Here is a 15,008-nt window from a genome sequence, read left to right on the forward strand (position 1 = left end):
CTTACAAACAGGAAAGTGGGGGACAAGGGGATAAACAGGGTGGGGGGGACGATGGAAGGGAGGATATAGGGAGGAGGGTGCAATTTGAGGTCGACACTCATGGGGAGGGACAGGATCAAAAGAGAGAATAGAAGTATTGGGGGCAGGATAGGATGGAGGGAAATATAGTTAGTCTTATACAACACAACTATTATGGAAGACATTTGCAAAACTACACAGATTTGGCCTATATTAAATTGCTTGCCTTCCAAAGGGAGGGGGTGGGGAGGGAGGGAGGAAAAGAAGTTGGAACTCAAAGTTTTAGGAACTCTGTCGAGTAATGTTCTTGCCGCTAGGAAATAAGAGATACAGGTAAAGGGGTATAGAAAGTTATTTGGCCCTACAGGACAGAGGAGAGGATGGAGACAAGGGCAGAGAGGAATGATGAAGGAGAGAGCAGATTGGTGATGGGGGCAATTGGAATGCTCGGTTGGGGTGGGGGGAGGGGACAAGGAGGGAGAAAATTTGGAGCCCAAAATTCTGTGAAAATGAATGTTAAAAGTTAAATAAATAAATAAATTTTAAAAAAACCAAAAAACAAAACAGAAAAAACTCTACCACAATATAACCAGAAATCCACATTAACGATTGTGAGAATAATGCAAAAATGTTGCCTTCAGTCTCTAAAGTAGTTGACAGGTGCCTTGAAAAGTGACACAACTGTTATAGTGAGTAACATTATTAACAAGATCTTAACAATGAATGTGTGCTCTAGCTCAATTGTGCCCATCAGTTTCTAGTTTCAGCACCACTGGAAATTATAAATATGTCCTTAAGACTCATTTCTGATCACTAAAACAACTGTCACAAAAATCCTGGGCTTTGAATCAATTTTTAAGAATGAAAAAAAAAAAGAAAAAGAAAAGTCTTTGGTTTCTAACAGTTACTGAACGTGAATATGTTTAAAGGCAATTAAGTCCTTAAATGTGTACCTATGATAAATGAACTGCTGTCTTCGCTCAACCAAATTTATATATTTGAACTTTACCAAGGAAAAGGGCAAGTAGGAATCATTTAAGACTAGATAACTGAGTTAGGAGTAGTAATATAAACTGTTCTTAGCAGGTAATAATATACAGTGCAAATTCCAAATATGTTAGGTTAGTATGGTCCATTTCTCCTGGTTTCACATTCAGTGGTTGGTGAACATTCACTGTTACCCCATACCTATCCAAATGGAATCAGCACATAGTCAAGACCTTGCCTCACTTGGAAGAGGCCAATGGCCAGTTATAATCACAGTTCCACCAATGTGGCAGAAAGAAAGGGATAAGGATCTTAGCATGTCATTCTGAAAGGTTCACTTTCTCTCCAAGCCTTTTTGTTGGTAAAAAATATATAACCTCACCTTCCTCACATAGCCAAGGTAAAAAATTAATGTTTGTTGTTGGCAAACTGAAAAGCCTGGATAAAACATGCTATAGAAGCATAGATTACTAGTATTAAAAAGTCTATGAACTGCCAAGTATTCTGAATGATTCTAATTACTAATGTTAATGAAGTAATACACTGCTAATTTAATACAGTAAGATAAATGCAGTTAAGAGCACAAGAAGGAACATGTTTATGAAGTGCACACCTTACAGATCCCCAGTTTTATCTTGTTCCTGTTGACATCCATTTCCTCCCAGACATCCTTCTCCTGAGGACGAGGGTGTCCCACAGAGCCAGGAAGTTTATCTGGTGATACACCAACAGGGATACCATTCTCCCCATCACTGAGTTGTTCATCTGGAAATACCTCATCTGTATTTTCTCGAAGTAAGTCTCCTGGAATAGGGGTGGCATTTGCAATCCTATATAGGAAAAAAGAAAGAGAAGATTTGTAATTAGCACAGAAATAAAAATATTATGAAGCTATCCTTTTGCATTTGATTTCTAGATTTTAATAACAAAGTCCATATATACTTAGGCTATGAAAAACAAAAAAAGAAAGAGTCTTTAGAGCCATGCCCATGTTGGGGCATTCAGAATTCACAACTTGGATTTCTTTCACATGGTAATAAATTCACAAATCTAAATAAAATATTCCACATTAACTTAGTATGACTTAACAGAAGTTAGATTAGAAATATTATTTATTATGTTACTCAAGAAAAGCCTTATCAATTAAAACAGAATTCTTAATTATTTGTGATTTTCCCAGGGATTAGGAAAAGGGTATTATAAGCAGAATGAGTTCAATATAAAGACATCACAAAATCAGTTTACTGTGTAAAACACTAAAATTGCTTACATAAATATTTGGGGATAACTTCTGCAAATCATATGAATTCAGATATTTGTAGGACATGACTTGCTAATCCAGAACTACTGTTCTATATCCAGTGTCAATGCTGATTTCTTGGAACTTGTTTACTATTTCTTTGTGCTCATATGTCTCTTAGGTGGTTGGTCCTCTCTAATTAGACTATTAATTTGTCAAGGCTGTGATCAAGTCTTCTATTTCCTTTGTATCTTTTCATAACACCTAGAATTCAAAATACCAGGTGTTCTAAAAATATTGTTGCCTGGGAACAAGTACTGAGCAAAAAAACTGCACCCTTTTCTTGGTAGTAATTTAAAATGTCTGGAAATAGCAGCAGATCCTTCAACAGAACATGGGGATAATGGCTAAACAATGTGTAGTTATCACAAGAACATCTATTTTGTACAGGCATTCTATGATACTCTCTCTGTGACTTCATTTTAGGATAACACATTTATAGAATCTTAAAACTGGAAGGGACGCTAGAGATTGCCTAGTTGAGGGATGGAGAACTTGCAGCTTTGAGGTCATGTGTGGCCCTCTAGGTTGTTGGTTTCAGCTTTTTTTTTTTTTTTTTTAACATTATCTATATTCTATTTTATTGATTTTGTTTTGCTAAGTTTCTCAATTGCATTTTATTTATTAACTGATTTTATTTATTTTCAGTGTTCTACAATCACTACCATATAACTTAGATTATTCTTCTCTCCCTCCCCACTCCCTGCCCAAGATGGCATACATTTTATATAGGTTCTACACATATATTCCTATTAAATACATTTTCACTACAGGCATGCTGTGTGAAAGAATTAAAATGAATGGGAGAAATCATATAATAAACGAAAACATAATACCCCCCCCACACACACACAATGATCGGCTACATTCTGCGATTGAATTCCATAGTTCTTTCTCTGGATGTGGAAGGCATTTTGCCATAAAAGACCATTGGGAATCTTTTTAAGTCCTTGCATTGCTATGAAGTTCCAAGTCTACCAGAAAAAACTCTTGCACACTGTGGTCGTTGCTGTGCACAAAGTTCTCCTGGTTCTGCTCCTTTTGCTCAGCATCAGATATATAAATCTTTCCAGGCCTGGTTTCAGCTTTTTGACTGAGTCCAAGTTTTACAGAAGAAATCCTTTTATTAAGGGGATTTGTTCTGTGAATTTTGGATTCAATCAAAGGGCCACACTTGAGGACCTAGTGGGCCACATGTGGCCTCGAGGCTGCAGGTTCCCCATCTCTGGCCCTTGTTCACCTTGTGATCAGGAAACATTGGACTAGGGTACTTGTGACTTGCTCAAGACAAACAACAGGGCTGATATTAGGTTTCCTAACTGCCAAGTTCAGTGTTCTTTCCACACTATCTTACTGCCTTCTTATATTTATCAATTTGAGAACAATGCTCTGTGATCTGATGGTCTAGGGTCACTATACTTTTCAGTACAGTCCCCTCCCTAGATGGGCTAATCCCAGACACTGAAGCCTTCTTCTCAATAGAATTTTTGATTCCAAAAGTACAAAGAGGGAGACTAATTTCAACTAAAGATCTTGCAGCCTTCAAAATCATGCTTCCTGGGGCTTTGACAGAGAATAAGCCTGTCAATCAATCTTTTTAAGTCAGATAAAGGAGGTTTCAACAAATAAACTTATTCAACACACATCTCACAACTGAGGGTTCCCTCTCAATCCTTCCTTTAACCCATTATAACATTTCAGCTTCATCTTTAATTCAAATCACAAAAATCGCAATATAGCACCCTTCTCCCCAGATCATATGACCTTGGAAGTACTGAAAAGTTGCAGACTCCCAGAACTAACTCTTAACACAGCAGCATGAAAAAGCCTGAAACTTAGGACAGTGCTTCCCTACCCCTAGAGGAGCAGAGCCTATCTTTAACATAAAGTGAAAAGTGAAGAAACAGTCTGGGGAAATGAGAAAAAAAGAACAAAAGAATGTGACCATGAAAATATGACAGTGGCAGGGAAGACAGAAGACAGAAGAGAACAGCTATAGCAAAGTCTCAAAGAAAAACGGTAATTGCCAAGCACTGGTAATTGCCAAGGCCAGCAAGAATTCCCGGAAGAATTAAAGAAAGAGATAAGAGTACGAGAGGGAAAATTAGGAAAAGAAATGAGAATAACCAGAGAGTAAAACAGAAACTGAAAGAATCCAATCACTTGAAAGAGATCCCAAAATGAGAACTCCCAAGAATATTATAGCCAAATTCCCAAGCACCCAAGTCAAGGGCAAATGAAAAATGCTGGAGGGGATGAGGGAAAACAGATAACATTAATGAACTGCTGGTGGAGTTATGAACTGGTCCAAACATTCTGGAGAACAATCTGGAACACTGGCCAAAAGGCTGTAAAATTGGGTATATACCCTTCGATCCAACAACACCAGTACTAGGTCTGTACCCCAAAGACAGAAAAGGAAAAGGACCTATATGAACAAAAATAATAACGGCAGCTCTTTTTGTGGTATCAAAGAATTGGAAAATGAGGGGAAATGGCTGAAAAAAGTGTGGCATATGACTGGGATGGAGTACTATTGTGCTATAAGAAATGATGACTGTAGTAGTCTCAGAAAAAAAATGGCAAGACCTGTATGAACTGATGCAAAGTGAAGTGAGAAGAACCAGAAAATCGTTGTGCACAGTAACAGCAATTTTGTAAGACTTGGCTACTACAATGCAGTGATCTAAGACAATCCCAAAGGACTCAAGATGAAAAAATGTTATCCACCTTCAGAGAGAGAATCAACAAACTCTTGAGTACAAATTGAAATATAATTCTTTTGCTTTTATGTTTATTTTTGTGTGACATGGCTAATATGGAAATATGCTTTGCATGATTTCACACGTATGCTTGATATATTATTTGCCTTCTCAGGGTATGGGGAAAGAGTAAGAGGGAAGGAAAGAATCTGAAACTCAAAATTTTAAAAGAAAAGAATGCAAAAAATAAATAATACTTAAAAATAAAATAACATGAACCTGACAAACACCAGCAAACATGAACACTTCTATACAGCAAAAAAAAAGAGGTCTTATATGAAATCCTAAGCCATGCCCACTTTTGACACTGATCAGAAAGTACAAGAACACTAGACTCAAGGATCAGAAGGCCTGAGTTCTAACCTCACCTCATGACAACCTAGCTGTGTGGCCTTGGACAAATGACAACCTCTATTGGCCTCAAGTTCCTCATCTGTAAAACAGAAGGAACTGAACAAAGAATTTCTATGTTCTGTTCCAGTTTTGTGACTCTATATGAATTCTCACTGATCTCAGTAATCTCTGAAGATTCCAAGTCTCAAACTCACTTTAAAAAATGGGCATGAGGTGAAATGCAACTACTGAACTGATATGTATAGCACCACCTGAGCAAGGTAGGGGAGGGCTTCTACTCCTCAGGGTGTTTCACAAACTCTGAGAACTTGAAATTGCAACAAGACTTTTGGGACACACTGCATTTTCTCTCACATGACTTTTAAAAATTATACAATGACTAAAAAGGATCAAAAAAGAAAGGAGAGGGAATGGTGATGACAAGAAAAATGGAAGAAGATTCATGTGGCGAAGCTGTAATAGAAAAGAGGGAAAAACAGAAAGAAAAAGAAGGCAGGGAAAGCATCAAAGACCAAAGACCAATTTATCTCCACCCTTCAAAAACCAGGCAGATTATTCTTAAAGGCCCCATGTGGCATTTGTGACCCTGATAACCAACATTGACGACAATATATTAATATACAATTACTGCTTATCATACTCTCTAGAGACCTATGTTTTCCAGAAGATGTGAGCCAGCCACAGTGAAGGTTCTTACTCATTTTGAAGAATGCTTGTCAGGAGACTAAGAATCCTCAAATCATATAATCCCTTAACTCCCACTTTATAGGGCAGTCTGCTGTCGCTTTACTAGAAAGGTAGCGCCAGTCAAGGGAATGGACAAGAACAGTATTGTATTCAGGGAAGCCCTGTTGCCTATTTCTTGGCATTAGGGTCCCTGAAGAAAGAGTTTGGATGAACTGTCAGGTTTTTCTGCTGCTGCTGAACAGTTTGGAGGTGACCCACCAAGGAACTAACTGTTGAAGACCTACCCAATTGCAGCCGGTGTTAGGCGAGTGTGTAACTGAGGGGTTGTGGAAGTCGTGGTGGTTGTTAGGGAGCCATCAGCTCCACTCTTCTCCCAGTCAAAAGGGTCACTCTCAGCTACTCCAAAAGTCTTGATGCTCTTGTCAAACACGGATGTAAGAAGCTAAATTGGCATACACAAAAAACAAGACAGAACAAAAAACACTGAGTAAGCCAACAATAAATACAAAGTTGCTTCAATTCTTTAAGGAAACAAGAAAGAGAACAACAGGATTATGATTTGATTTTCCTCCAAGATTTAATTTAAATAAAAAAAATGCTCTAACACCCTCATTGATCTTCGTAATAAGGACAATATTTTTATTTCTTTAGTTAATTCACAGATTTGACCTCCTTTTAAACCTTAGCTAAAACTCTACCTTCTTTAAGAAGCCTTTCTCAGTCCTCCTCCATGTTAGTGCCTTCTCTCTAACATCAACTTATTTCTACATCATTGTTTACATATTGTCTTCCCCATTAGATTGTGAGCACGACTGCTTAATGACTTACGTTGGTTTCACATAAATCCTCTTTCTGTGCTCTTCTTTATACGTGTAAGTGCTCATGATTATTGGTGTTTGTCAAGTTCAGAATAATGAAAAAGAAACATCAAAGAATCATAAATAATGAAGAGGAGTCTTTTGTTCAGAAACAGATGAACTCCGAAGTCCTTTCCATCGTTAAGGCTTTATAATTCTATCTGTTACTATGTCTTTTAGCCCAGTCTCTTGGGTGAGAAGAGATGGGTCTGATCTACAACACACCTTAGCACATGGATTCTGCTTAGACACATAAAATAACAGTTACCTACAAAAAAAGCTGACAGAACCAATGCATCTACAGACCATGTAATTCCTTAGACTCTGTCTATTCAATTCTTCAACACATTTTCCTCTCCAAAAGCAATTATGCTTGGGGCTAGCAAACAGAGAGAATGGGAGTTATTAGAGCCCTAGGCATAGTGCTTCACATGTCTTTAGTATAAGGTAAAATCAATAGCTGTGTCATATTCACTTGTCTGAAATCCCACTTTATCCTTACAAGGAAAGTGAAGACAAAGCAATGGCCTTGAAATAACAGGAACAACTTATAATTGGATATCCCAAGCTCTTGTAGGGGATTTAGGCTCCTGAATTTCTCAGATAATAATGAGAACATTTATCAATAAAGCATTTAAATGAGACAGCAAAGTAGCCATGCTGTCTTGGGTGGTACATTTGAAAAGCAGATACTGAAAGGTAATTTTTTCTTTTTTTAAATTTTCTATTAACTTATTTGTTTTCAGTTTTCTACAATCACTTCCTTAAGTCTTAGATTTTTCTCCCTCTCCTTCCCTCTCCCTCCCTGAGTCGACATGCAATTTTATGTGGGCTCTACACATACATTCTTATTAAACACATTTTCACTTTAGTCATGTTGCATAGAAGAATTAAAATGAATGGGAGAAACCATGAGAAAAACAAACAAAACAAAACACAACACAAGAAAAAATATTCTGCTTCATTCTGCATTCTAATTCCATAGTTCTTTCTCTGGATATGGATGGCATTTTGGCTCAAGAGTCCTTTGGGAATGTTTTAGGTCTTTGCAATTGCTGTGAAGGAGTAAGTCTATCAGAAAAATTCCTCACACACTGTGGTTGTTATTGTGTACAAAGTTCTCCTGGTTCTGCTCCTTTCACTCAACATCAGTTCATATAAGTTGAAAGGTAATTTTGTCAACACCTTTTAAACACTATTTTTCAAAGTCTACCAGACAAATATTTTTCATTGCACTTATGCTTTGCATGCTAAGTCATAGCAACAAGAAGGGCAAAAGAAAATCTCATATTGGAATTACAAGTCAAAGAAGGAACAGACCTCTAACTACTCTCACCATTCTTAAATGCTAAGGAAGCTATGGTAACTGGTACCTGAAGGGCTAGTGTAGGGTGAGGAACTTGTGGCCTTGAGGCCACATGTGGCCCTCTAGGTCCTCAAGTGCAGCCTTTCGACTGAGTCCAAGTTTTACAGAACAAATCCTTTTATTTAAGGGGATTTGTTCTGAGAATTTTAGATTCAGTCAAAAGGCCATACTTGAGGACCTAGAGGGCTATATGTGACTTTGAGGTCGCAGGTTCCCCATCTCTGGCCCGAATTCGACTTTTGGATTTGTTCCATGAAATCCTCTTGATCAGTGATGTCAAACTCAAATAGAAATAGATCACAGCAGGCCCTACACTGACTTAGAAAACCACAAAGTAACATTATCCATGTTTTATTTTATTTTTATTGCTTTTGTTAAACGTTTCTCAGTTACATTTTAATCTCATTCTAGAAACAATCAGGAGTGTTGTGGGCTGTGACTGACATCTCTGCTCTAGACCAGCTCTAGTCTGGATTAAATTATGGACTGACTCTTGGCTGCGGACTCTAAGGGATCACTTGGATTCCAATGTACATTCCTGAGGTACCCTGAATAACTATACTTTTTGATTAATGTTTACTTTTTAGAACAAACATATGATAGACCTCCTACCCTAATTCCCAGGTTGCTTAGGGTCCAGCAATAGAACTCTGGAAACTTTATAGTGTTACAAGAAAGATAAAAAAGTACGGACTGTGTTTGGACCAAAGATAAGACTAGAATGAACTCAGATTGAGAGGGACCTTGAACACCAGGTTAAGGAGAGCAGATTTTATTCAGTAGCCAATAGATAACTTCTGAATGTTTATGACAAAAAAGTACTGTAATCAGAGATGGGCTCATGGAAAATGGATCTGGAAACAGTGTTTAATATGGTTTAGGGGAGAGGAGAAAGTAGAGACAAATATCAATTCAGAGGCATTACGGTAATCTAGGAAAGAAGTAAGGAGGATCTGAACTAGGGTGGAAGCAGGGATAATGGAAAAAGGGGATAGAAGCAAAAGACATTTCAGAACGACGATTCTATTGATCAGTGGTGATAGGTTGACTGCAGGAGTAAAAGGGCACAGGAGCAAATGGAGGCTCTAAAGATTTCCAACCTATATCACTTAAAGGATAGTATTGCCATGAATAGAATTAGAGATACCAGGAAGAATAATAAAAGACTTAGCAGTGGCAGTTTGAGAGATAAAGATAATAGCTAATAATGATAATAATTAGTATTTATAGAGAACTTTAAAAGTTTACAAAGTACTTGATAAACATTTCATATAACGCTCACAAGAATGCTGCAGGTATTATTATTATCCCCACTATGTAGATGAGGAAACTGGGGGAGATAAGCAGTCAAATGACTTGCCCAGGATCACACAGCTAGTGTCTGATTTAAACTCAAGTCTTCTGCCTCCATGTCCCACACTCCACGCACTGCAACAGCTAGCTGCCACGTCACTAAAAGATGAGGCTCCAGTAAGTTTTTGGACATGGTACCCCTTCAGGTGCTGATAGGACATATGGTGAGGAATGTCCAACATGCAGTGGGATTCTTTTAAAATGCTTATATTGAGTTCTATTTGTTCCTTCCTCTTGTCTTACAAATGTCAATAAGATTCTCTGAAGTAACCACAGATGCAGCTCATATATGGATCTCAGGTATCATCTATTCCAGCTCCCTCATTTTATAGACGAGGAAGGCAAACTGTGCAGTAATTTCAAAAATTGAATTGGGGTTATATTAAGAGATGGTCTAAAGAAAGCAATTATTAGAAAGTTGTATTCCTTTCATTGAGGAAGACAACACCAAAATCAATAAGAAATTAGAGGTCAAAAGGTACAAGACAAAGAATTGAAAATAACAGACCATAACAGAAGTATGGTCTTAGATCCCATATTGTTGTGCTTTGCACTCAAAAATAATGCTAATAATAATTGTATGAAAAGACCAAGTTATAACTCTCTTTAGCCTCTTTTTATATCCTCAGTGTTCAGCACAGTGCCTGGCACATAGCAGGTGCTGAATGTTTCTTGATAACTCAAAGGTTCTTTCTACCATGCACACACAGAAAGACTATACTTTTTGCAATCATTATTTGTAGAATTTAATGTTCCTTAGATCGATGTTCCTCCTGATGCCTTTCTGAGAATTATAATACTTAATACTGTTGCATCAACAATAATCAAAAAAGCTACACCATTTCATGCTGTGCATCTGTGTATTCTTAAAATTTTTTTTTTAAACTTGAATTTAATGAACACCAGATAAGGTCAAATGATAGTGGTGACAATGGACATCTGTGTTTTACTCCTGATCTTATTGGAAAGATCTCTGGCTTTTTTCCATTACAAATATTATTGGCTCTTAGTTCTAGATTCTACTTAGTATACTAAGGAAAGGATCATTTGTTCCTATATTTTTTGGTGTTTTAAATAGAGACAGGTGCTGTTGAATTTTATCAAAAGTTTTTTAAGCATATATTGATAATCACATATTTTTAATTAGTTTTGTTATTAATACATTCTATTAGGGTTATAGTTTTTAAAAAATACATTGACCAAATTGTACATTTTTGGCATAATTTCAACAAAATGTTGTCGTAGCCTCTTTGCTAATATTTTATTTAACATTTTGGTATCATACTATTGGTTTTTAATGGTTTTTTTATCTGCTTTGTCTCATCCTGGTTTAGGTATTAATATAACATTTATATCACAGAAAGAGCGCGGTAGGATCCCTTTTCTTGTTTTTGTAAACAGTTTATGTAATATTGAAATTAATTGTTCATTGAAGGTTTGAAAAAATTCACTTGACAACTTATCCAGTCTAGGGTTTGTTTATTTGGTTTTTTCCTTTTGGGAGTTCATTTATGGATTAATTCTTTTTCTGATGTTAGGTTATTAAATAATCCATTCCTATTCTATTCAGAGGAATATTTAATATTTTTGTGATTATCATCCAGTTTGTCAAAGTTAGCAGTTTTTTGGCATATAATCAGGCAAAACAGTTTCTGATGGTTTCCATTATTTTGTTTTCAATTGTTATGAATTCTCCTTTTTCAGTTTTTGATATCATTTGTTTTTCTCCATATTTTCTCTTAATTTTTTATGAACCAAATAAAAAATTAGAATTAACATATACACAGCATAACACAAGATGACTATGTATGAAAACATGAATCTCAATTGCATATCCCTTGCTTTTAAAAAATATATATATAAATGAAGTCCAGCCCATTCTTTTCAAACTATTCTACTTGTCTGTGCTTCCTTATGAGCTGCCTTTTGTATTCCTCTGTGCATTTTAAAAAATGTTTCAGCAGCCCTCTTTTTTGTTCTTTTAGCTTGTTTTTTCTTCACCACTACTACTACTCCCTCTCCCATCCAACTCATCCCACCATTAAAACAGAGAGGGAAAAAAGAATCTTGTAAAAATAAGCATAGCCAAACAAAACATACCCACACAATTGTGATGTCTAAAAGTGTTTGTCTCCTGCACATTAAGTCCATCACCTCTATGTCAGGGAAATGGGTGACATGCTTTATCACAGATCTAGAGCAATGGTTAGCTGCTGCTTGGATCAAAACTGTTAAATCTTTTAAAGCTGTTTTTCCTTTCAATGGTTTTCAGTGCTGTTGTCACTATACACGTTATTGTTCTGACTCAGCTCACTTCACTCTTTATCAGTTCATACTTCCCAGGATGCTCTGAAATTGTCCCTTCTGTTTTCATATAGTTAAATTTACACTCATATAGCACAATACTTTTAGTCATTCTGTAATAGATGGGCAACCCCCTTTGTTTATGGTTCTTTTTCTTTCCCCCTCCTCCTTTTTAATTCTCCCCTTTCTGATGAAGAAGTTTGTTATGTTATCGTAAGCATTATCCTCCCCCTTAACACCCCTCTTCCAATTTCTACCTGTTTTTCTATTGAATATGATGTGTTTCTACAGGCCCTTCCAACTGCTCAAACAGGATCACCTTTCTTTGTTTTTCTTGGAGATTACAGAAGTGTTTGCATTGGAGAGTTTTCCGACTCAACTCTGGTTTTTTCATTAGGGATGCTTGTACGTCTTCTACTGTATTAAAAGATCGATTTCTGCTGCCCCCCTTCATCTCCTCCCCCCAGACCAAGAAAATTATATTTAGCTTTGTAGAGTAAGCTCTTTTTATTTTGAAGCCTATATGTCTTTAGCATTTTGCAATACGTTGTTCTAAGATCTCCCTTTACAGTACAAGCTGCCAGATCTTATGTGATCCTTTGTTTCTCTAGCACTGGAAAACTTTCTTTTGGGTTCACCGTAGTATTTTTTTCTTTGATATGAAAAGCTCAGGATTTTCCTTTGACCTTCTTGAGACTTTCCTTTCTTTGGTTTCTTTCAGGAGGCAATCAATGGATTTTTCTTCTAATTTCATTTTGCTCTTTGGTTCTAATAGATCGGGTAAGTTTTTATTTATAATTTCTTGCAATATGGTATCCATTAAAAAAAAAAACCTACGGTTTTCACAGAGCATAATGATTCTCAAATTACTTCTTCTTGTCTTGTTTTCTAAGTCAGTTATATTTGATAAGCAGATACCTTATATTTCCTTCTATTTTTTCAATCTGTTGATTTTATTTCAACATTTCTTGGAGTCTCCTGTACTTCTTGATTTCTGCTTGGTTTATTATAATTTTCAGGGAGTCTGTTATTTGCATACCACTTTATCTTTTAAGCTATTTATTCTCTTCTTAATTCTTTCCCTCCCCTCCCCCCTCCTGGCTTTTTTTCCTTTTTTCATCACTTGCTTCATTTCTTCTAGGTATTCATAAAGACCTTGTGGAAAATCCACTTTTTCCTTTGAATCTTTATTTGAAGTTGTTATGGAGTTAGTCTCCTTTTAGATTGAATTGGGGGCGGGGATCTCTGAGCCGATCTTAATTCTTTAGAGTGGTCTCCATCTTCTTGGTTTATTCATCTCTCCAGCTTCATTTACTGACTTGGGGCTTTGTGACAAGGCCAGGCTCTGCTCCCTGCTATGTTTTTGGGTGGTGTGGTTGGCTCTACTTGCTCTCAACCTAGGTTTTTTAGGTTCCTGTGCTGACTTCCACTTCCAAGAATTAGCAACCCACTCCGTTTTCCATCTTTGCTTCTAATTCCCAGATCTTCAAAGTTCAGAGGGCAGAATCTTCAGGGCCTTTTAAGGTGGTATCAGGACAGAGGACCAGAGTCCTTGGAGACCCTGGATCTGGGGTGTCCCAGTCTAAATACTGAGGTACCAGCACTGGTACCAGACCAGACTGTGGGAGTCCCTCTCCTTCCCTCTCCCCAGGACTACTGGGAGAGCCCTCCATTCTCACTGGCTTAAGTTAAGTTGCCTTGCAGGCTACATGTGTTTCCTATCTCTCTGGTCACACTGGAAGGCTTCCAGATTGTTTACCTCAGCTAGTACTGGCTTTTCTCTTATGGGACCCTGTTCAAATGCCTGTGGAATTTTGGCTGGTGTTTTATGTAGTTCTGGGGTGGAGGAAGTCACTTACTATAGTTTCTCATGTACTTTTTAGTCATTATATCATCTATTGCAATTTTTAGATTTTTTTTTTTTTGGTTAGAGTAGGCGTATGGGACCTGGGCAATTTCTCTCTGTTAAGCTGCCGTATGGGTCAGAAGTTCCACTTTCTAAAAACAAAACAAAACTAGCTCTCTTATTTTATTATTTACTTAAAATTCATTTTGTTAATCCTTTTTTTGATTTTCAGAATTTTAATTTGGTATTTAGTTGAAATTTTAAAGTGCTGACATCCATACACTCTTTTTAAAAATAAATTTTATTGATATCTTTTGTTTTTTAGTCATTGGAATTTCTTTCAGTGTCTCCTGTTCCTTCTTCCCAGAGAACAATCCCATATAACAAATATTTTTAAAGGAAAAAAAAAGAAAATATGGAAGAAGAAACAAAGAAATCAGCAAAGCCAATCAAAATACATCAAAAAGCTCTGAAAATATATGAAATGTACCATACCTGTAAGCATCCCACCTCTGCAAAAGAGTGAGGTGGGTCTGGCTTGCCTTCTTTCTTTTTTTAATGTTTATTTACTTATTGTTAGTTTTTAACATTCATTTCCACAAAATATTGAGTTCCAAATTTTCTCCTCATCTCTCCCCTCCCCCACTTCATAACGCCTTGCATTTTGATTGCCCTTTCCCTCAATATGCCTTCCCTTCCCTTATCCCCATCTTCTCTCTTTTCTTGTACGGCAAGACTGATTTCTATACCCCATTACCTGTATTTCTTATTTCCCAGTTGTATACAAAAACAATTCTCAACATTCCTTCCTAAAACTTTGAGTTCCAACTTATCTCCCTTCTTCCCTCCCCTCCCACTCCCTCTGAGAAGGCAAGCAACTCAATATAAGCTATATATGTGTAATTTTGCAAAAGACTTCCATCATACTCATGTTGTGTAAGACTAACTATATTTCTCTCCATCTTATCCTTATACCCCATTTATTCCATTCTCTCTTTTGACCTTGTCCCTCCCCAAAAGTGTTTACTTCTAATACTCCCTCCTCCCATTTGCCCTCCCTTCTATCAACCCCCCCACCTCACTTGTCCCCTTGTCCCCTATTTTCCTGTAAGTGTAAGACAGATTTTCGTACCAAATTAAATAAGCATGTAATTCAATCCTTAAGTCAAATGTG

At 36.8% G+C, this 15,008-nt stretch overlaps 1 protein-coding gene across 2 annotated transcripts in view; it reads right to left on the minus strand.

Annotated features, from left to right (window-relative positions):
• TTBK2 (tau tubulin kinase 2) overlaps positions 1-15,008 on the minus strand; it is a 232,985-nt gene that overhangs the window by 50,066 nt on the left and 167,911 nt on the right. For both annotated transcript variants that reach the window (XM_072623579.1, XM_072623577.1), the window contains 2 exons: positions 6,393-6,550; positions 1,619-1,835 (listed from right to left, as the gene is read on the minus strand). In XM_072623579.1, coding sequence (XP_072479680.1) covers positions 1,619-1,835; positions 6,393-6,550 — 375 coding nt within the window. The remainder of the gene's footprint in view (positions 1-1,618; positions 1,836-6,392; positions 6,551-15,008) is intronic.

This window comes from Notamacropus eugenii, chromosome 7 (assembly GCF_028372415.1).
Source record: "Notamacropus eugenii isolate mMacEug1 chromosome 7, mMacEug1.pri_v2, whole genome shotgun sequence".
NCBI classification, from domain to species: Eukaryota; Metazoa; Chordata; class Mammalia; order Diprotodontia; family Macropodidae; genus Notamacropus; species Notamacropus eugenii.